This window comes from Curcuma longa, chromosome 8 (genome assembly GCF_044706935.1).
Source record: "Curcuma longa cultivar G26 ecotype Majalengka, Jawa Barat chromosome 8, ITB_CL_G26_1.1, whole genome shotgun sequence".
Classification (NCBI taxonomy): Eukaryota; Viridiplantae; Streptophyta; class Magnoliopsida; order Zingiberales; family Zingiberaceae; genus Curcuma; species Curcuma longa.
In genome coordinates, this window is record NC_133868.1 from 3,593,351 (window position 1) to 3,615,699 (window position 22,349).

At 37.6% G+C, this 22,349-nt stretch overlaps 3 protein-coding genes across 3 annotated transcripts; all 3 read right to left on the reverse strand.

Annotated features, from left to right (window-relative positions):
* Positions 1-4,955: 4,955 nt before the first annotated feature.
* On the reverse strand, positions 4,956-7,640 carry LOC141833210 (uncharacterized). The gene is made up of 7 exons (XM_074720593.1): positions 7,572-7,640; positions 7,332-7,406; positions 6,661-6,962; positions 5,743-5,814; positions 5,521-5,579; positions 5,201-5,229; positions 4,956-5,075 (listed from the first exon to the last, which is right to left on the reverse strand). The coding sequence occupies exons 1-7, from the start codon at positions 7,638-7,640 to the stop codon at positions 5,043-5,045; spliced, it is 639 nt and encodes a 212-aa protein (XP_074576694.1). The 3' UTR covers positions 4,956-5,042.
* On the reverse strand, positions 7,593-11,956 carry LOC141834110 (uncharacterized). Its single transcript, XM_074721558.1, has 4 exons — positions 11,444-11,956; positions 10,201-10,347; positions 9,370-10,005; positions 7,593-8,925 (listed from the first exon to the last, which is right to left on the reverse strand). The coding sequence occupies exons 1-4, from the start codon at positions 11,762-11,764 to the stop codon at positions 7,876-7,878; spliced, it is 2,154 nt and encodes a 717-aa protein (XP_074577659.1). The 5' UTR covers positions 11,765-11,956; the 3' UTR covers positions 7,593-7,875.
* Positions 11,957-16,287: 4,331 nt separating this feature from the next.
* LOC141833525 (fasciclin-like arabinogalactan protein 15) lies at positions 16,288-20,114 on the reverse strand. Its single transcript, XM_074720995.1, has 2 exons — positions 18,580-20,114; positions 16,288-16,654 (listed from the first exon to the last, which is right to left on the reverse strand). Exons 1-2 carry the CDS (start codon positions 19,919-19,921, stop codon positions 16,581-16,583), a joined length of 1,416 nt encoding a protein of 471 aa, XP_074577096.1. The 5' UTR covers positions 19,922-20,114; the 3' UTR covers positions 16,288-16,580.
* Between the last annotated feature and the right edge of the window lie 2,235 nt (positions 20,115-22,349).

The window sequence follows — 22,349 nt, forward strand, 5'->3', positions numbered from 1 at the left end:
TTGAAGTCTCTTGGTCACTTTTACGTCCCATCAGTGCCATGTGTCTAGTGATGTGGCATAGTTCTTCTTCATCATCCGATGAGTCGCTACTTGATGTATCCCATGTGGCTTGGGCCACCCTCACTTCCTTTTTCTTTTTCTCCTTCTTTTTCCTTTCCTTCTTCTTCTTTTCTACAATCAAAGCTATACCTTTCTCTTTGGTAGATATGTTAGCTTGTTCATGTAATTCAAATTCATAAAATAATTCATCTAATTTAACAACTGAAAGATCCCTAGCCACTTTATACGCATCGACCATCGATACCCATAGAGTGGTTCTGGGAAAGGCTTGAAGTACATACCTTACCAAGTCTCGGTTGTCAATTTTCTCACCTATCATATGGAGGTCGTTCACGATTTCTTTGAATCATCCATGCATTTTTCTTACTATCTCGTTGGGCTTCATGCTGAAGGTTTGGAGTTGTCTAAAAGAGATCCCTCTTGGCTCGTCTAGACTCACTTGAATCTTCGTTTAGTTCGATGAGCTTCTCCCAAAGTTCTTTGGCCGAGTTGAATGGTCCAACCTTGCTTAGTTGTTCTTTGGAGAGCCCGCATTGCAAGGTGGTTATGGCTTTTGCATTTGCTTAGCCTTCTTGCATACATCCTTCGACCATTCCTTGGTAGGTAAAGGTGTTTCAGATGCATCCTTAGGTTTGTCGAAGTCATCTACAATACTAAACCAGTTTTTAATGTCATTCATTAAGTAATATTCCATTCTACCTTTCCAATAGGCAAAATCATTTCCATCGAAGTAGGGAGGTCGTGCGGTGTTGTGTCCCTCTTGAAACGCCATATGATATTTCGGTTGAATGTGAGTTCGTCCGAAATGAACCTGCTCTGATACCACTTGTTGAGACCGGTGCGTTTGCTAGAGGAGGGTGAATAACATTTTTCATCTTTGCCTGCAAAATCATCAGCGGAAGCACAAAACAAAGTAAGATGAAAAAGATCAACGCTAACCCGTTCGATTTACTTGGTATCCACCTCTTGCGAGGTGACTAATCCAAGGATCCACACACAGCACACGATCTTCCACTATGAAACTTCTCCTTCTCAAAGCACTCTTTGAAGGTGAAGAAACCTTTACAAACAATCTCTCTTCCTCTTACAGAAATAAATAGTGAAGTATGGAGGAAGAATATGAAAGACAACACTTGAAGATCTTACAGAGATGATAGAATAAAAACCACACCTTCTCCAAGCTTTAATCTGTCATTTTATATTTTTCGCGATACCAGTCGACTGCCCCAAGGACCAGTCGACTGGTGGGCTTCAACGACTACTTTAGATTGCGTTTATTGCTCCAGCTGTCAGCCCAACGTTCAAATATCAGTCGACTGATGGAGCCATCAGTCGACTGGTCATTCGAGTCGACTGGTCAGTCGACTGGTCAGTCGACTGGTCAACTGGTTAGTCGACTGATCAGTCACCAAAGTCTCTGTGTGTTTCTGATCAAGATATCAGTCGACTGATGGCAGTGTCAGTTGACTGGTGAAGATGAAAATCCCCTTTCAGCTTCCTTCTTCATCCCTTAGCCTTGACGCAAGCCTTCAAACATCTTCCACAAGCCTCGTGCCCATCCTTGCACTCGCTTGAGATGTTTCCCTCAGCTTCGTCGTGCTAAGTCTCCCTTTGTCAAGAGGCCGCGCCTCCGGGACTTCACCATTTGCCAAGAGGCCGCACCTCCGGGACTTCACCATTTGTCAAGAGGTCGCACCTCTGGGACTTCACCATTTGCCAAGAGGCAGCACCTCGGGGACTTCACCATTTGCCAAGTCTTCAAACTTGGACTTTCCTGTATACTCAAATCACACATGTTAGATCACCAACATTGCCTAACTTAAACTTCATTTTAGCCAAACATTAAAATCCAATGATGCTTGGGGCAAGACTGCACCAACAATTTTATGTCATCAGTCGATTGACTTAGATTGACTTGTGAACAACTCCTTTGTCATGATTATTTCTTCTAGTGACTATGTCGTTAACCAACTTGAATGATCTAAATATATCCATGATTAAATCTTGTAACGACCATGTATTAGTTGACATTGTGATATTGAGTTTTTCAAATAATATCTAATTTAATAATTTGAATTTAAAGTTATATCAGTAATTAACTCAGCTTCAACTGACTCAACCTAAAATAAAAACTTTCTATTGTAAGTTTTCTGCCTTCAATCAACTCCTTGGTCAACTAACAATATCAGTCAACAGATTATAATAATATTTATTTGACTGAATAATTATTCATGCACAAAATACAAATTTCTTAGTCTCTCACAACTCACATATTAAAAGTTTTATCTTCGAGGCTTCTTGCATGTCAATATCAACAAAGACGGATCTAGGAATTAGAGGTGAACTAGATTGATCTTGAGTTGGCTGAGTCTACCATATAAGAGGTCCAAATTCACTTCATGTGAGCACGTTACCATCTCATCTTTTCTTATATTTCACCAAATTTTAAATTTTTATTGAATAGATTTTTTTATTATTTATGAAATTATTAAATTAATTTATCGATAATGATATCTAATTCATAGACGGTGGAAATTTGGAAGCTAGGGCAGAAAGCTTGGTTGCTGATGCAGTGTTAGAGAGTGTGCCACCGACAGTGAAGTAGAGGTAGTTGGTCCATGAGCATAGCACCATGCTTGAGCGTCTCCAACCTCAATCCACAGCTGCTCACCTCCAGCATTGCCATAACTCGTAAGGGTATGTTGGCGTGGAGAACATATTGACCTGGTCATGGCAACTACGGTCAAGGGCAGCCATGCCGACAATATGCCTCCAAGGGAGAGGGCTTGGCCACGAGGGGAGTGGTCATGGCCGCGAGTGGAGGCTTACGCGTGAGACAGTGGGAGCAAGGTTGCATATATGGAAGAGAATAAAAAGAAAAGAGAAGAAAGACTAGGTTTTGTCAAGCATTCCCTAACTCATTTAAATTAATTAAATCATTTTAACCCAATTAAATTTAGTTCGGTCATAACATGACCAAATCAAGGCCAAATCAATCATGATTTGGACCAACATACTCCTTATCACCATGCCTACCTGATAGATTTTGTTCAACCCCAATTCAATTTTAATCAACACCTTCACTTCGTCTTCGATTCGTATTTAATAAAATATATATAGATGATAATAAAAAAAAAATGGACTAGGCTATAGCCCAGGATAGTCCATACGTGCATCTGTCCCTATGTATCAAGTTATTGTCAATCTATTGGAATATGAAGAGGTCTTGTGTCTATCTTCCTCATCTACCAAACATTCAATTGGTCTCAACCTACCAAAACTTTTTATTTGTTAAGGGGATTCACCTCTAAGTCTTTTTGTTTGTTAACTCCTATTGGACTTCCAAATTTGTTAACACCTGTGAGACTTTTGTTTTGTCAAATGTCTAATGAACCTTAACCCATTTCACTTTACCCATTTGCTAATGCATGTTAGATTTTTCTTATTAAATATCCGATAAATTTTGACCTAGTTAGACTTCTTCCATTACTCTCGTCAAGTATATTACATCCACATACTTAACATACAACATAAGTAACACAAATATGAATTTAACTTTAAACTTTTGTCAAACATATGATCAAGACTCACCATTTAAGATATAATTGCATCAATAATTTTTTCTTTTTTGATATTTGTTAACTCATTTAAAGTTAGAGTAGAAATTATACATTAATTATTTCTCTTAAACTTTTTGTTTCTTCCTCTTTGTAACAAGAGTAGTGTAGCCTAATTCATAACAGTCATCTAAAATGAATATTATACCTCTCTCAACCCTTAGTCGCATCTCTTTTAGGCATAACTTCTTCAATATGATTCTCGAGTCCTTGTTTATAATGCAAAGTGGAAGTTATAAATGGGTGTGATCATAGTAATACTAATGCATCAAATTTCATCAGAACTCTGAAGTTAAGTGTGCTTAAGCGAGAATAATACTAGGATAGATGATCCCCTGAAAAGCCCGCTTTGGTGCAGCAGTCCGACCATGAGCACTTTTCAATTTATTTGATGGCGAAATATAAGATCGGACCATCCATCTTGAAATGAATCAGCGAACTAGATACTCAATTATAAAAAAAATAAAAAAAATAGAAGTCATAAAATACACTCGACCCACAAGAAAGGAGCATTAGAAAAGTTATATCGCACTACTATAATATGGTCCTAAAGCCAAGTCGAAACTGAATTTCCCTCTATCCTTCTATGTTGTGTCTTTGTTCCTCCCTTTGGACTTGTACGAGACTCTTAGAGAACAAGTCGTATATAGTGAAGAGAAGGAGAAAAAAAGATCAGCTATCAATAGTGGGATAGACAATGACGATAAAACACTACAAAAATTAAAGCAAATAGCGACGGACGATTTCCGTCGGTATTCGGTCGCTAATCGAGTTTAGCGACCAAATAGCGACGGAAATCGTCCGTCGCGTAAAATTCCGTCGTTGACGTCACTTTAGCGATGGAATTTAAATTTCCGTCGCTAATTAGAGACGAAAATTTTTTTCCCGTCGCTAAAAGTAGCGACGAACTATTATTTCCGTCTCTAAGAATTAGAGACGGAATTTATATTTCCGTCTCTAAAATTAGCGACGGAAATAATAATCTGTCGCTAATTTTAGAGACGGAATTATAAATTTCGTCTCTAATTAGAGACGGAAATTTAAATTCCGTCTCTAATTTTAAAAAAAAAATTAAAAAAAAGCGTTTATTAGCGACGGAATGATAAATTCCGTCGCTAATAATTTATTTTTTTATATATATATATTTTTTTTGAATTTTCTGTTTGTATATCAATCAAACAAATATAACAGTAATACATTAATAACCCAATACTAATAAAACAAAATACTAATACAATATTTGAATACATGACATGTCAATATATCTGAATACAATATTAATACAATCTGAATACAATAATATCTGAATACAACACAAATCTTTAGATACACTGATCCTACAAAATACAATAATATATCAAAAACTTATCTAAACAAGTCCAACCAAAAGAGAAGATCCTACAAAAATACAATAAAAATAGATTAGTAATAATTTAATTATAACAACCTATTTGAAAAATGCGCATTTGAATACAATATCTGAATACAATATCTGAATACAATATCTAAATATAAAATCTTACAAAAACGAGCCCAGCCAAAATAGAAGATCCTACAAAAAGAAAATAAGATAGGTTAGTAATAATGTAATTATAACAACCTATTTGAAAAATAAATCTTTACAAGTAATAACTTAAAAAAATCCTAAGTAATAGAAATACTAACATACCTTGCAGACAGCTATTGATCCACATCAAACATTAATAAGAAAGTATCAAACTCCAAAATTAAACACATCCTACTTACATCCATATAAACATATCAAATTTATAATCAAATTATACAAAAACAAAATTAAACTTAGAGAGATAAGAAAGGAAGTAGCTTTAAAGAGAAGTAATACCTGCATAAAACATCAATAGATAATTCCATGTTATAAAAGCATAGATGAATAAGCAATACCTGCATAAAGGGAAGTATTGGTTAACTAATATGTATTGGTTAACTAAAGAATTTCATTTTCAAATTATCATATAAAGGGAAGTAGAAAAAAGGAGTTCTCCCTAAGGAGAAGGACCACTTTTCTTCTCCTTAAGTTGAATATGGAAAAAAAGATGCTACTTACAGAGCTTTCAAGTGTCTGAGCTTCCCAATCTCAGGTGCCAAAGTTCCTTGTAAAGAGAATCCTTTTAGATCCCTGTGAACATGCAGAGAGTGTTTTCATTTTTGAAGAAGGAACGAGTGTACAAAAGATTTGAAACAGTGAGGTGAACCCAGGATTATGAATTTGGAGCAAACTTACACTAGTTTTTTTCCCCTCAAGATGGAAAATCTAAGGGAAGACTATTAATTGTAAAAAAAATTGATAAACTTTAACTCTATTCTTAGAAAATCAAAGATTTAGAAATCTCCATTAATAGAAGCATTCACGTCATAATTTTTTGTCATGTAAACTTTGCATCTAAATAGAATCATACTGACAATTATATTTCTAGAATAAAGCCATGAAATGATGGTTGTAGCTCCTTTTCATGTAAGCTGTGAGTCTTATAGTGATTTGCTACTGATTCCAGCATCATTGCTTGAGCTACTAAAAGACAGAGACTGAGACAGATCTTGTGCTTCCCTAAAGAAGATAAATCTTATGCGAGATCAGCAGGTCCGTGTTAATATGCAGGTGATCAGTTTTATTAGTTGAGTCGGAATATTATCAAATAATCCTAGATAATAACCCTTATTAACCAACATCCAACTATCTAAGCACATCACCCAGACCTAAAATACTTATAATCAGGATTTCTTGCAGATCACACAATGTTCATCGATTGAATCAACTAAGCAAAAAGGGAAACTAAGTATTGCAAAAAAGGAAACTTCTGGTGCAATCATGGAATCATGCTGCTTAATATGAGAAAAGCTTTTGGTGCAATCATGGAATCATAGAAAGCTTTTGGTTCTCATGAAATTGCAGTCCGTCTAAAATGCACAGATTACCCATTAGCAACTGAATGAAGATACAAACATCAGCCGGAGGAAGCCTTACAAGGTGGAGAAGATCTGTTGATGGAAGAGGAGTTCGTCGGAGAAGATCTGTTCGCGCGGGAGCTCAGTTGGACGGAGAACGCGCGGAGCTCTTGGCGTCGGAGAACGGAGAGAGAGGGCGCCGGGAGGAGAGTTCGCCGGGAGGAGGAGAGGGCGCCGGGAGGGCAGTTCGTCGGAGAGGAAGAGGACGCCGGGAAAACGATTTCGCAGCGAGAGAGACGAGAGGGAGAGAATCGCGCAGGAGGAGAGGAGAACATCTGTTCGCGTAGGAGGGAAAAAAAAGCGACGGCGGAACCCTAATAGCTACAATAGCGACGGAATTAAAATTCCATCACTACTTTTTATTTTATGACAATTTATAAAATTTAGAAATCGAGAATTTAGCGACGGAATATTAATTCCGTCGCTATTCCGTCTTTATTTAGAGACGGAAATTTATATTCCGTCGCTAGAGAGACGGAATTAATATTCCGTCGCTAAATTCTAGATTAGCGACGGATAAAATAAATCCGTCTCTATATTTAGCGATGGAATATAATTCCATCGTTAATTCCGACTCTATTCAATGATTTTTTTGTGGTGAAACAGGATCACTTTCGGTTTGGACTATGTATTTCCCTTCCCCCTCGAAATGACTGGTTCGAGCAAACAAGAGGAGAGGTTATGTAGTACCTTATTGTAGATTATTGTAAGTAGTTGAGTAGCTCCGATCGCCACAGTGTGTTTGCTCAGGTCATCATCTTCAAACTGCCATTAGTGAATGCCAACAAATGGGCCAAGAGAACTACTTAAACATAATACAAATACCCTAAAATGATTTACTCCAAGAATTGATTAACTTGAGGGGAAGAAAAAGTGTGTTGAAGCATATGATGCAAATCCAAAAGATTAACTATCTGCTGTTAATCTCACCAAAAGATTAAGACTCTGCAATTTGAAAGCTTTAGTATCAAATCTTCTCAGTCCATTCGGCAGTCGCATTACAATTAGACATAAACAACATACTTGACTAGAAATCCAACAAGTTGATACAAGGCATTGAAACACAACTTTACAAAATAGTGCTCAATACCCTACTCATGGCATACTCAGAGAAAATCCCTACAGTTAGTTGATATCTTGAGAGACATTGGCAAAGGATATGTTTGACGGTCCTCGGTTCACCTTCAAGCGTATCAAACTTAAGCAATGCTTTACCAAACAGATGCAGTTGATGCTATGCAACAAGAACAGGTGCAGCTGTAAATGCTCCCACTGGTTTAACTGGCCAAGATAGATCAGGGAGAGCCTCTGGTGTTGTCGACGCATAATCCAAGCTGTGGTCACTGGATGACTCAGTGAAGTGGAATTCAATCTGGAGGCGTTGATGCAATGGAGTGGACGATGTCCGTCCTTTCTTGATATCAGCTTGCAGTTCCCGAATTGGAATTGCAGCCAGGAAGCTCTTAAGGTACTCCTTGCATGATTCCTTTCCCCGACATACGAGATCCCCTTCCATTGCAGTATTCCTCTTTTCCGCGTCCTCATTCTCAACCTCACTGGTAGCATTCTCAGTCTCATTAGAAACCAGATTGATGCATGTGCTATCATCGAACTTGAGGATGTAAGCCTGTTGACACCCCTCAAAGAGACGCTCGCCAAGAGTGTCAATTATATAATAAGCATCACATTCAACCTTCAGGACGAAGAAATGATCGTTCCAGCTTACAATATATAGCTGAGGTCCTGCATCATTTGAGCAGTCGGATCCTGTTCGGCTGATCTCATCCCAGATGCTGTCAAAGGACATAGCTTCACTTAAAAAGTCGAAGCCAATGTTGTTATCAGTGCCTTCAGGATGAAAGAATCCAATGAAAGACTTCGTTGGAACAACAGATAGTGGCCGGATCTTAGCTTGAAGAACTGTCTCTAGGTCAAAGTGCTTGTCAGGAAAAAACTCCTGATAAACATGGTTTTCACAAAGGTTCCTCCATTCAAGAGAGCCATCTCGGATGAGGCTATCAAACTGAGACCTAATGGGCATCATGCTCTGGTTCTTATGAAACCAGTCAGCAACGACAGCAACAAGAGCTGTGCATGCACTCTCACCCGAGGCTCGCTCGCTCCTCTGATCGATGGATGCGAAGAACACACGAGTGGTAAGCTTCATGTGCCCATCTCGACTAACTAGGTCCTTCGATTCCCAGCTGCCTATCACAAAGCAGTCGTCACCAAAGTCAGATACTGATGATCGGTTCATGGCACTTCCATCATCCCCATTTTGCCTCTGCAACACCAGAACATCTTCAGTTACTTTCAAAACTAACTAAATTATCGAACAAAGAAAGCAAATACAAATACAACTTCTTAGTCAGTAATAGAAATTCAATGATCTGTCCTTGACTCCATCCCAAGGAGTGCTCCTATACCCAATTATGGCTGGCACAAAAATTCAAAACCGATTTCAGATAGAATTAAGCTTTCAATTGATCTTAGGATGATGATATGGTATCTGTGTACCCCCAGTGGATTTGACTCGCCTGTTGAATTTGACAAATAACAGATTCTGATAGAACCATATTCATTCTTCTGAAGAAGAAATTGGCAATACCATATGATTTATTATCAAATGATCCCTCACCAGAACAGATAAAAATGGCAACATATATAAGAATCAAAGAAAAATATATATATTGATGATTTCTATAAACAGATAGTCAGTGAAACTTACTCTGGCAGAGAGTGATTCATCCGAGGAACTCAGCACCCGACGATCATAGTCAATGTCATCCCCTCCCTCTTCATATGCTTTCTTGAGCAGTGGTTCCCCTTTGGATTTAGGGGACCTGAAACTCAACTTCCTCTTTTTCCATGGAAGAAAACTCCTCTTTGACATCGAAAGCTCAGAAATGGATAACAGTTTGTCCTCTGCATGAGAACAACCTACATCTGATCTTCGATGATTGTAGTAAACCCAATCCTCGTTTTCTCCATATATCTTCATCTCATAGCCAGCATTATTAACAGATGCTAATGTGCCATAACAGAACGAATTCCTGGCATTAGTATCCACTTTGTTTTCTTCAACATCCTCGTCAAGGTCATCAGGAGAATCTGTGTCAAATGGATAGCTGTAATCTACATCATCACTCCTAGCAGAGTATTTCCCCTCACTACCATTGTCATCTGGGCAAGTCTTTTTAGACTTCCAAGTTGATACAATTTCTGTAAAAATTTTCTTAAGTGCAGACTCTTCTTTCTCAGGAGGGATACCATCTCCTGACCGAGGTGAGGATGTACCAACCAGTGGATTCTGGGCATCAGAAGAATCTTGTGAAGATCTCAATTCCAACATACTGAGTGCCAACTGCAAAACAAACAACTTCCTGAGTCACATTCCTGAACTAAGTAAAGATTCATCAAGCGAGTTAGATTTATGCCATTTGTGATCACAACAGTACAACAAGAATTCATTTAGTGTCATGCACCGCAAGCAACCATCACTCGCAATCATTTATTTAAGAAAAAACAATTCAAACAAACAGAACAGGAGTTAACATACATGAAGCGACAAATTAGACTCGGTGGCACCAGGAAGTAACAATGGAAGATAGAGTTCAATCTCCTGTTCAGCAGATGTGAGTTCTGATATGTTGAGTGAAGCAACACCAAGCATAGATTCCTTGGTCTTTGGGCCTTGGCTTGCACCCTAGATCAGAACTAAATCAATTTAGTTCCTTTTCATAAAATGCAATTGAACACAACAAAAAATACTTTTCCCAAAAATTGATATTCTGAAACTACAAAAAGAGGAAGAGATAGAATATAAAGTAATAAGTTTGGCTTAAACTGGTTGATAAAGTAAAATAGCTACATATGATATTGTCATATTGACAAGAGCAGGTCATAGCATCTAATTTATCAAATGAACTATCCGATATGTCTGCGTCATACAGATTCAAATAAGACTTTGGTATTGATTCTTTCACATTTTTCATCACACCTTTGTTGCAGCATATTTTCCTGATAATCATAAATAAGTGGAAATCATGTGAATTATTTTATGTATCAGGACAGGATATGCAAACATGCGTAGAGATTTTTCATTTAAGAAATAATCAAACTAAAAGCAATATACACTAATCACAATGATATCGGTCAAACCCATGAGTTCTGAATTCAGAAAAGGCAATAAGAACACATGAAGCAAAAGCTGAAACAGGAGATGGAACTAATGAAACAATAGAGTTGACTTTCGAAACAAAACGATTGTGCATCTCTGAGATAACGACAGAAATTACAGAAACATCCATTTTTCTTGAAGAGATTAATAATAATAATAAATCATCAGGATTCTAACATTAGCAACTTGCCTATGTAATACAACAAGCGAAATTTAAGAAAATTAACTATTTATTTCTTCAAGGAAATTGTTAACAACAGAAAACCAAGGAAGTGATCAATGATTCCTGGGAGATAAAATGTCATTTAAACTGAAATGATTACAATTTTTTTTCTGGAAAGCACACAAAACACGGTTTCGGAAAAGTATTATTTGGTCGAATATTCCAAAGATCACAAACCAGCCCAACTTAAACCAACAGTAATCAGAACTTATTTGATGAAAAAAAATCAACAAAAGAAGGTCAAAGAAAAAATAATAACAGTTTTTTATTGGATAAAGAAGTGCCTAATAAATGTCAAGAAATCACAGAAAAGAAATACCTCCATACCAAAGAATCACTGGCAAACAAGAAACCCGCATAAGTAAAGAAAGCTGAGATCGATGTTCTACTATCACTCACATTGAACACAGTAAAAAAGACCTCCCATGGATGGAAAGCGTTCTCCCTGTGCGCCGCCAAGGTGCAGACGGTCTCAAATTCCTCATTCCACTCCACCACACCGCCATCGCCGACCTGCTCCTCCCTCGTCCGGTTCTTCTTCGCCGTCCTACGCAGCGAGCTCAGCGCCAGCTTCGGCCCCTTCCACCTCACCTCCAAAGACACCTTCTTTCTCGCTGTCGACGCCTCATCCTCAGCGCCGACCCCTTCGACCCTCCTCACCACCAGCTTCACCTGAAACTTCCTCGACAACGCCCGCCACCGCATCATCCTCGACGCCATCTCGGCACCGATCCGACCCTTTCAGAGCCCACTATCCAGTGAACGCACCGGAAACCCCTCGATCGCCGCAGGAACGTCGAATCGACGCCTCCGACGGGAAGCAAAGAGGAGGATACGGAGGAAATGGAAGGATTTTGGATTGCGATTAGAGGAGAGATCGAGGAAACGGAGGAGAAAGAGATCGAAAGAGACGCTAAGCTAAGAACCTTGTTGTGGGCTTTGGCCACGAGATGAAATGCATAAATAAACGAAGCAGCTGTTGTTTACTTCACGTGATCACTGAGGCGGATCATCTAACGGAGATTCGAGCTAACGGTAACGGAATCATGGGTTTCTATTTGACAAAATTGCCCCTGAAATTCGACAATTTCTTTATCTGACAGGCATTAAAACGTGGAAATAAATAGAAATTTACCAATCTTTGCACGTTGTTTTGTTTTGATTTTTTATAAAAAACACCTCTGTTTTTGTTTTTTGACAAAAATGCACCGTGGACACTTTCCAAATTATGCTCCTTTTTTTTAAGATCTTCAAAACAGGCCCGTGATAGCAATTTTTGTTGCAATTTTATGGAATTTCCAATTTAAAATGTATATATCCACATTTTGATAGTGTTTAAAATATCTTTTTCGAATAAATTGATTTTAAAAATTATCGTCAATAAATGATTTATGAGAACATTTTCACTTTAAATTAAACTTTACATATAAATCTACTCAGTGATACAATTAAATATCTTAACTTATATTAAAAATATTAAATTAGTTTTTATTTTTATTAATATTATTATAAAAAGATTAAATGATCATTTAAAGAGATAAATATTATTGTGAACAGTGAATAACTTTCGTACTCCATATGGCTACACAATATAAAAATTATTTTTCTTTGTAATTTTCTATGAAAAAGCAGATGCGAGAGGTATGCAAAAAAGAACATATTCAACTTCTCCTTCTTTCATAATATTATTTTTGTTTTTATTTTTTCTCTCGACCTCCATGCTAATTTAAATGTCAGAGTGATATGTCAAATTCTCTTAACATCCATTCTAACTCTTGTCTAAGCCTTATTAGACATCTCAGGAGATCTCTTTGCCTTCGTTATTATCGACCTCATACCCTCAACCATTATTTTTTATTGATTCATTTGCCAACGATCTCAGACGTGAGCATATAGTTATACTTCTCCTTCTATAGAATACATGATGATACATAGTATCATCATAATGACTCTTATGTTTATGTCAATTCATGACTTGATTAACTCATAATGGTAACAACCTAAACAGATCCAAACAAATAAAGGATCCAAAATACAAAACTTGATAATGCTATATATTATTTTCCTATCTTCCTTCCTTCCACTAAGTTAATTTTGACTAAACTCATTTTTAGCATGCTTGTTTTTGTAAATATCCATCAAAATTTACCCATTTTAAAACCATAGAAATTATTTATATCTAATTCACATGAAAAATCTAAATAAAAAAAAACCATACAAATGTTGTCCTCCCTCATCTTCCACAACCACAAATTAAAGCTCTTGCTTTGGCAAACCTGACACCATGACTTCATTATCACCACCACCATTAGCACCACCTACAATTGTGCAAAAGGCGAATTCACTCGCCCCAGCGCCCCCACCAGCACCACCTACAACAACACTAGCTAGGAGGGGAGGACCCTATCCTTTGAAAATCCAACAATAAATGCCTTAGTCAAAGTCACCACAATTTTGCCCCCTCACACTTTTCTTGTGTTTCAAAAGAAAAGGGTAATCCTCCAATTGCTTGGAGGTGACAAAGCATATGTCCTCACATGTTGTTTTGAGTGGTAACAACATGTTTGATGTGTTGTGTGTTCCTAAGCTTATAAGTGTCTTGTACCTCACATTTTAGAGTAGCATCTATTCCTTTTACTTGAAACCAAAGATTTTAAAGAGAAACTAAACCATTTATTATGTGTAGTGCAATATGATAAGATCTAAATTGTACTTAACTTATAGAAGATTAATTTTACTATGATTAGAAAATAATATTAAAAAATTGCATTAATATTTGCAAGAAGTTTTTTCCAAGAAAAAATATATATGAGCATGCAAATTTACAAATTATGTTTTTTTTGTCTTCCCCCAACTACTTTTGGACTCCTTATTTAGAGCATTGAAGGATGAGATAGTAAAGACCTACACAATTGTGACATTAAAGATCAAGTCAAATGCTTTGATTAGTATAAATTTGACGAAAGACATCAAATATTGGTTTTGCATACTACAAAGTGAGGGAAGGATGATGTGTGTGCATAAATGGAGATTTATTAAGTAAAATTAGAAAGTTTAATCCACTAAAATGTTATCACACATGATCTTAATTTTATTTTATTTTCATGTAAATACATTGTGTGTGTGTGTGCGCGCGCGGGGGTGTGTGTGTGCGCACGCGCACACACGTGCGCATGCGGATGTATGTGTGTGTTTGAGTGAGTATGTGCATGTGTACCTATGTCATTATATATATTTTATGACAAACAAACAAAAAGAAGCATATTTCTTAAAGATAATCAAACAAGATAAAACTAGATTTTATGTTAATTTAGTGCATTTACAAGATCTAATAAGTTTGGTTGCTGACCTCAACCATTGGATTCTTTTGTTATTTCTTTAGTAATACATCTTTATCAACAACAATGGATAATTTACTTAATGGCCGACCATTAGTGCTGCCCATCACATTTGTTTAATGATATGATGTTTTATTAATTCGATAAGTGCATCTTTTATTTTTATTATATATATTTTTTATTTTTATGTTGAATTTTATGAAATCTCAGTGAAGTATTTTGGAGCCTCAAAGATGGCATAAATACACAAGTGTAGTTTTTTTATGTTGAACAATGTTAAGGGTGAGATTTATATTGTTTCTAAAAGAGTTTAGAGATGATCGAGAGTGAGGGCTACATATGCGGGGAGAATAATATCGGCCATATGACATCGGCATTTTAACAATAAAATAAACAAATGAAAAAGAATAACACATGCTTTTTATGAATAGTATTTTAATTTTTAAACTTGAAAACAAATATTTAAAGTTGGTTAAGAACTTATATATTAACTCTAAACTTTTAATTTGTTTTCTTAATTTGCATATTGTTAGAAAAGCATATTGTAGAAAGCATATAGAGTGATAAGGAAGAAGAGAGAAAGATGGTGAAAGGATAGGGGAGGAAGGCTCTCAATTGGTAGAGAGAGGACAAAGAGTCTTAGAGCAAGTGAGGGAAATGATGAGCTCCACTTTCATGGATGAGTTGAATGAATTGAGAGCCATCCATGATGAGGTCCACAAACAACACTTGCTCTCTTTCTCAACCCCTCAACTTCACTTAGTGCTAGTGTTGTTGCTATCCAACATTGCTTTTCTTTTGACTTGGAGCAAGTCCAACAACAAGTGGGAAGACTTTTGATTTTTAGAGTTTCTTTTTGAAAGAATAACACGATTTTTTTTTCCTCCACAAGTTGGAATGGAGTTGACTTGGGGCTAGAAATTGCCATCCATTGGGGGAGTAGATATAATAGATTTAAGATTTACTTTGTGGACTTAGTCATCAAACCTTTGAATGGAGAGCTTCATATATAATTTTAAGCCCAAATATGAAGGAGTCTTGAATTAATAAAAAATGGAGTGAAGCTAAAATTTTCAATTTTGTGCACCTAATGGGAAGTCTCTAAATACCAAGGTATTTATGATGCTTTCATATTGTTAGTTAAACACTAATAAGCTTATCGAAATGTTGTGGCTAAAAATATCTTGATGACTTTTCCAATCATCAAAATCAAAAAATAATAGTGTGAACCGACTATTGGGAACACTATAAATGTAATGATAGTGTCGTATTATCAATTTGTTAAAAAGTCATGAATATATTTATAAGAGAATCATACATGTAAGGGTGCTCTCACATTACTAAAGTTTTTAGTCTAGACATCTTAAAGGTATTTTAGGATTTTCAGTGGTCAAAATAAAATATTAGATTGAATTCATAATACTTTTAACAATTCATTCATATACCTACCTTTTCATTATTATTATTATAAACATTAAAAAAAACTTTAAGATATTTTGACCTAAATAGCTACATGACTTTTTTAATAGTTACAATAAGATCATTATTATATGTCACATGAGTTCATCTTTGCTCTTCTTTTTTTTTTTATTATTTTGATCCAGAAAGACCATCAAATTGTTATATGTTAAACACTAGCTAGCCATTTTAATTATTAAAATGTCATCATCATTGTGTTATGCCCTTACAAATGCATATATATATACTCTTACTTTTTTATATTTTACCACTGAGAAAATGAATCATGCTCTCAGCAATCAATTTGTATCCTAAAAAATAGATGCATGGATATATGGCATCAGATTTTATATGACTAGTTTGCAAGCCTGTCTATGATCTCTGAATCTTCAGCACATATCCAAATGTCTGCTCAAGTAAATGTTTCTATGCTACACAAAACGAAAGTGAGTAAGGCCTTTCCATTTGTTACTAGTGCACAACTCAATATAAGAACATGTGAAACAATGGACCAAAGACAGTAATATATTTGGAAGGCATTGTTGCAGATTGGCAGTGCATTCCAGACAAGTATATATGTTGCTATACATTTCTTGATATCTCAGTAATCACCATTACCAACACAGAGTTCATCCATCCCCTCCATTCAGAATCAATATTATTGAGTAAAGCTAATCGATAGGTAATATATTGCTTTGTTCTGGTTTTACCTGTAGTTTGTTCTTGTCTCATTCTTTTGTTTATTGACAGGTAGAGAAGCGAGAACGATGACCCAACGCATCGAGCAGATTGCAGCCAATTTCTAGCAATTTCCCTGCATTAATTGACAAAAGCAAGGCTTAGTTTAACTCCGTGCTAGCAATTACAAAACACATTTATACTCGCACCGACATATAGTCTATTATTTTCATCAATACCAATCTATAGACTTTTAAGAATATATTATGACCGGACAAGCTAAAGTTTTCTGAAGGAATGGTTAAGACGTTAGCATCAGAACTAGTTAATTGTGGGGATTTGAAATGGCACCAAGAAAATAATTCTAGCTCTTGAAGGTGACCATTCACCTATTATTGATGTAGAGATTTATAGGACTGTTGAAGATTAATTTGTTATGATTGAAGTCGGGTGGAGCCAAATTCATGCTAAAATCTTTATCAATAGAGCAAGTACATCCTTCTAATAGATAAATACAATGGAACAATATACTTGTCTGTCTATGTGAGACAAATTGGCTTGGAAAATATTATCTTCAACAAGCCTATTCAAGACCATCAGAAATAGCTTTATACCATGTTAAATTAGGGTGAACTCCATTCAATCCAAAAATGATTTAGTCATTTGAGAGAGATTTTTTTAATATAGACTATTGTGTTTGTCTATCCCATAGTTAGGAATCTCATACTGTATCAATGATATATCATTCCGGTGAATTACCAAAATCCGATATTGATTAGCATAAATAATCTCACCTCAATCGCCTATGTCAATGGTGCTAATGCTCGGCATGTTATGAAATGCGGCAAGATGAAGTCAAGTAATGTTTATTATTTTTTGTATCTTCTCTGAAATTCTAATTCAATATTTCTTGACTCTTATAGTTTATTTTATCAATAAATAAATTAAATGTAAGAAAATTATAGGAGTATAACCTATACAAATTCTTCTCGACATGAAATGAAGTACAAATAAATAAAACTATTTTTAATTCAATTACTAATTCATGTAGTCTTACTAAAAGTATAAAAATCAAAGTAATAAAAAATTAAATGAGTAGAACTCATTTTGGCATGCTTTAATATCCAGTGACATGCAAAAAATTAAGTGGAAAGTATTAAATGAATAAAACACATTAATTCATTGCAGCTTCTATGCATGCTAAAGTGTTTTGAGCGTCAACACAACATGGTAAAGAACATGTATCATTCCAATCAAGAACTAGACTCTGATGTGAAATGATCCTTAAACTTTGCCCCTAAATATATAGTTGTCTCCTTCTCTTTTTCTTTTCTGTCTCCTTTACTTTGCTTGTAATTCATTACCAATGCCACACGTCGACACTATCACACTGTACCAAAATTGTATTGTTCCGCTCAAAAATCAAAACTCCGATATGGTTAGAAATTTCAAGCTTTGGTCTATACTCTATATGGGACTAACACACAAGGAGAATACTAGCTTCAAAAACAATTGGAGAGGTCTAAAGCTAACATTATAGTCTCAAATTTGACATCCTTTAACCACAAATCTCTACACTAATGAACAAACTATCGGGTCATAATGAAAACATGAATTATAGGATAGTTGAAACATCTACACCTACTTTGATTTGATCGCCACCAAGTCAGTGGTAGATTATGAACGGTCAGTGTAAGAGTAATAAGGCAACTAATGGAGATCTTATGCTAAGGATTTATAGTCATGGTTCCTGTATTTGAAAGCGGACTCAAACAAAAATAAAAATAAAAATTTTTTGGTGAAATTATTGTTATATTTTAGATATGAATGAATGCCCAGGATTTTAATGTACTTTTCGTCCGATCATACGCTGAGTCTGACAATGTGACAAGTATTGTTTCTTGTGTTTGTCAAATACTAATTTTACCAAATTTATATCCTTGCAAACGAGGAATTCATTAATCCAAGAATACTTTTTTCTAAACAAGCACAAGTGCACAACAAATAACATGAAGAAAATGGTAATGGTAATCAAAGAGGCAAAATAATGGAGAAAGTTACCTCTTCTAAGTTTGTCTTTCAGCTTGGCCTTCGACTTGACCTGCGCGATTTCGGCCTTCCGGGCAGCGGGAGAAACAGGAACCGTCGGCACCTCCTCATCGGATGGGAAGAGCACGGCATCGATACCCTGTACAGAGATTCGGCCGTCGGTGTAGATGTCAGGGTCGAACAGATAAGCGGAGCCCTCGCCGGTGCCAAATTTGACGGAGCCGTCCGCCTCCCTTGCTACCACCTTGTGCGGCAGCCGCAGCGTGTCATATCGCACCTTCCCAAATCGCCGGACCGCGTTATACATGCTCTCCTCTGTTTGGTACTCCGGGATGAGGTGGTAATACATGATGGCCTCCGGCGCCCCGGGCTCGCTGAGCTGGTCCGCCGTCAACCGCGACATGGCGTCATCGCTAGGCGCCAACACCGTCAACACGTATCCCTCCGACACAAGCCGCCCCATCTCCGTCGCCAGCGACGTCAAGTTCACCAGAATGTCAGCGAATTCGTTGTAGCCGCCGTAGAGGAGAAGGGTTTGGATGAAGTCCTTAACTTGGCTCTCGCCGTCGAACCAATGCTTGCCCGAACCCGGCCCTGGAGCTGGTGCCGGCGCTAACGACGGCCCCGGGGCCAAGGCATCGTAAATGGGGAGCACGGGAGGCGCGCCAGGAGGAACGGGGGGTGCAGGCTTCTTGAGGCGGTGCGTGCGGGGATCCACCTCCGGGGCGCCGGTGGGGAGTACCGCAGAGATGGCAGCAAGACTACGCCGGCGGTTGAAGTCTTCCTGCACAGATCTGGGCACAAGCAGCCGCTCGATCCCGTGGATGACACCGTCGGGGCGGACCACCGCGTCAGGATGAACTACGGCAGCAAGACCCACCTTGTGGCCGTCGGCAAGGTGAATGCGGTCGCCAGCGAGGGTGGGGTGGTGGATCGAGCGAGGCCAGGCGTCGGAGGCAGTGATGCGGAGGGGGAGGACGTGGAAGAGGAGAAGTGTCTGGAGGGAGCGGAGGTTACGGGGCTCGAGCAGGAAGTTCTTGAAGTCGGGGTCGAGGTCGCGGTCGAGGGCTTCATTGCGGGGGGCGAAGATGGTGATGTTGTGGCGGCCGACGGCGGCCTCGAGGGAGGGGAGGAGTAGGGCCTTCTCCACGAGCTCGCCGAGGGCTGTATAGTGGGAGTCGAGGAGGGCTACGAGCACCGAGTTGGAGTTGATCTGTACACCGCCGGGTGACGAAGCTCCTGCCGCGGGCAATGTGGCTGCGGAACCTTCGGATACCGTCTGCAACGCGGACGAGGAAACGACGACGAGGAAGAAGAGGAGCGTGGCCGCGCCTCCCATCAAAGGGGCGACCATGGCGAAGCCGAGGAAGGAGGAGGCTTCTTCTTCTTCTTCTTCTTCTTCTTCTTCTTCTTCTTCTTGCTCTCGCTCTCAATGTGTTTGTTGTGTTTGCTTTGCTGCTTCTTTTAGCAGACGGCGGAGGTGAGAGGCAAAGGCCGCTTCCTCTTCTCCTTGCATTGAAGGCAAAGCATCACGTGGCGCGCTCGTGACTAGAGGTCGTGTCTGTTCCGGCTGCAGATCTGCGCTGGCACAGACTATCGTGAAAGGTCCAAATCGCCCTCAACATTTTCGCTTCATGTAATATAAAGTGATGAGAAAATGGTAATTACATGTGATATCACGAAACGAGTCGTGAGCGACAGCGGCAAGGGAAGATGAGCTGTCGTCGTAGCTTCAGCGTTGGGCGACGGTCTTTTTTAATTTTAGTTTTCCATTTTGATCCCGCTTTTAACTAAATATAAAAAAACCTCACAATTTAAATAAAATTTAAAATTATTTAACAAAATTAGCTAAAAAACAGTATTTTTCAGAGAAAATGCAGCTCATTAATGATAAATTGCTCAAAACTTTTTTTTAATTATGGTGGAAAGAAGTGGGTGTTGTGTGGGTGTCGGTGACTGTGGCCTTCCCAATCAGTTCTAATGGGAGTGGTTTTATTTTGTCTTATATATACTATACGATAATATGCTTCCATTTTCTGTTATTTTTTAATCAATTTGGACTTTTTTGTCAAAATTAGTTAGCCTGTCCAGATATAAACCGCTTGACGTGGAGATGACTCGTGAGTTTCGTCGTGGCACTAAATTACAATGGGCTACGACCGGCCCAGCATTGCCCAATCACATCCCTGACTGGCTTGTGGTCGGGTCTTGACCCATCTGGCTCTCGGCCTACATAATAAATAAGTATAAAAATTATAAAAAGGAAAATATATTTAATTAATTTTGATATAAAATTTTTAAATAATAAATAGATATTTAATGTGTTTCAAATAATTATATTTTTAGCAATTTTAAAACTTATCAAATTAACTCATTTTTTGCATGGAGTGTTGTATTCTATGTCTGATAAAAATTTAGTTATTTCATCATGTACTTTTATTTAAAAATATTAATGCATTAAAAAATCTTGAATTAGTGTTAAATAAACATTGTTACAGTCGTAATGATCTCTTGATTTTATCAATATCGTTTCAAAAACCGCTCTTTAGGGTTATCAATGATTTTTTATAAAAAAAATATTGAAAATTTAAAAGAGTTTATATTTATTTTAAATTTACGTTATTATACTTCTAGTGATCTCCTTTAGATCATCGATAACTATTTTTACCAAAAGTGTCGAATAATCTTAAAGAGAACTGAAATGTTAGGCAACTCTACATGACTACTATTAGCCCCCTAACTTGATCGCACAGTTGGACATAAGGATGGGTGCGCTGCTCTTTTGGTCCAACCTATTGGGCATGTGCACACGGCATGCCAAGCAACGACAAGATTTGCGGCAGCGTGTGGAGGTTGTTGAAGCCCAAGTCGAGCAAGAGACAGACTTGGATTATGACAAGCAGATGCGAGGATTGAACGTGTTAAGTTCAAACATTTAGCCAAGCAAGCTTGCGGGAAAATACGAGCCAGAACATGCGATGGGGGGCGCATGCCATGAGCCACGATGAATGGAGCAGCAAGTGGGTTGTTTTGCCTTAGTTTACAGTGCAAGGCTTGGGCCATGCACATTGTGTGCAAGTTGACATTTGGCATGGTGTCAAAATAGCAAGTGATGTGGACAAGCAATTTTGCACATGTAAAAAATGGTGGTTAACAAAACTACTATGTAACCTCCAATGTGACCGTTGTCTATACATGATAAATAAGCAAGGCTAGGCATTGGCAAAGGAGAGGCAAATCATGAGGAATTTGTGAGAGCAAATCTATAAGGTCTACTTGTATACTTTTGTTATTATTGTGAATAATAAAGGTTAGCAAGTTTCATGTACATTATGTGTTGCTTGCTTGTGACTTTTGTTAGTCATATTCGAGAAAGACATTCTCTTGTGTGTTGGTGTTGCTTTTGGAGGCTGAATCAAGTGCAGGACTTAGTGCCTGGGCAAGAAATTTTTGAAGGCAAAAATTGTCCCTGTGACAACTGGTGTTAGAGCTTTGAAAGATGGCTGGAGGCAACCATGAAATCAGAGAAAGGATTTCACATCTTGAAGCTTTAATCGGTTCTATCCCTTTGGGAGAAAATGATTAGAATCTGGTTGTATAGATTGTCAATATGGAGTGTAGTATGGATGAAATTCATGGATCTCTAATGGCATAAGTGGCTCAAATTTGTAAGGATAATGATGATTTGTGCTTTGAGTTGATCATTTTGAAAAGAGCAATAGCTTCTAATGCAGAAAGAGGAGTGGATCGTCCTATAGTCAGAGTTCCAGAGCCAAAATCCT

Excerpts from the sequence above, each read along its gene's own strand:
- LOC141833210 (XM_074720593.1), bottom strand. The coding sequence starts at position 7,640 with ATGCGACTGCCGAATGGACTGAGAAGATTTGATACTAAAGCTTTCAAA. Across the intron at positions 7,407-7,571 it reads TGCAGAGTCTTAATCTTTTG|TTTGAAGATGATGACCTGAG; the intron begins GTGAGATTAACA and ends CACTAATGGCAG. Across the intron at positions 5,580-5,742 it reads CTCAGACACTTGAAAGCTCT|GTATTGCTTATTCATCTATG; the intron begins GTAAGTAGCATC and ends CCCTTTATGCAG.
- LOC141834110 (XM_074721558.1), bottom strand. The coding sequence starts at position 11,764 with ATGGCGTCGAGGATGATGCGGTGGCGGGCGTTGTCGAGGAAGTTTCAG. Across the intron at positions 10,006-10,200 it reads AGTCTAATTTGTCGCTTCAT|TTGGCACTCAGTATGTTGGA; the intron begins GTATGTTAACTC and ends TTTGTTTTGCAG. Across the intron at positions 8,926-9,369 it reads ATGAATCACTCTCTGCCAGA|AGGCAAAATGGGGATGATGG; the intron begins GTAAGTTTCACT and ends CTGGTGTTGCAG.
- LOC141833525 (XM_074720995.1), bottom strand. The coding sequence starts at position 19,921 with ATGGTCGCCCCTTTGATGGGAGGCGCGGCCACGCTCCTCTTCTTCCTC. Across the intron at positions 16,655-18,579 it reads GAAAGACAAACTTAGAAGAG|GGAAATTGCTAGAAATTGGC; the intron begins GTAACTTTCTCC and ends CAATTAATGCAG.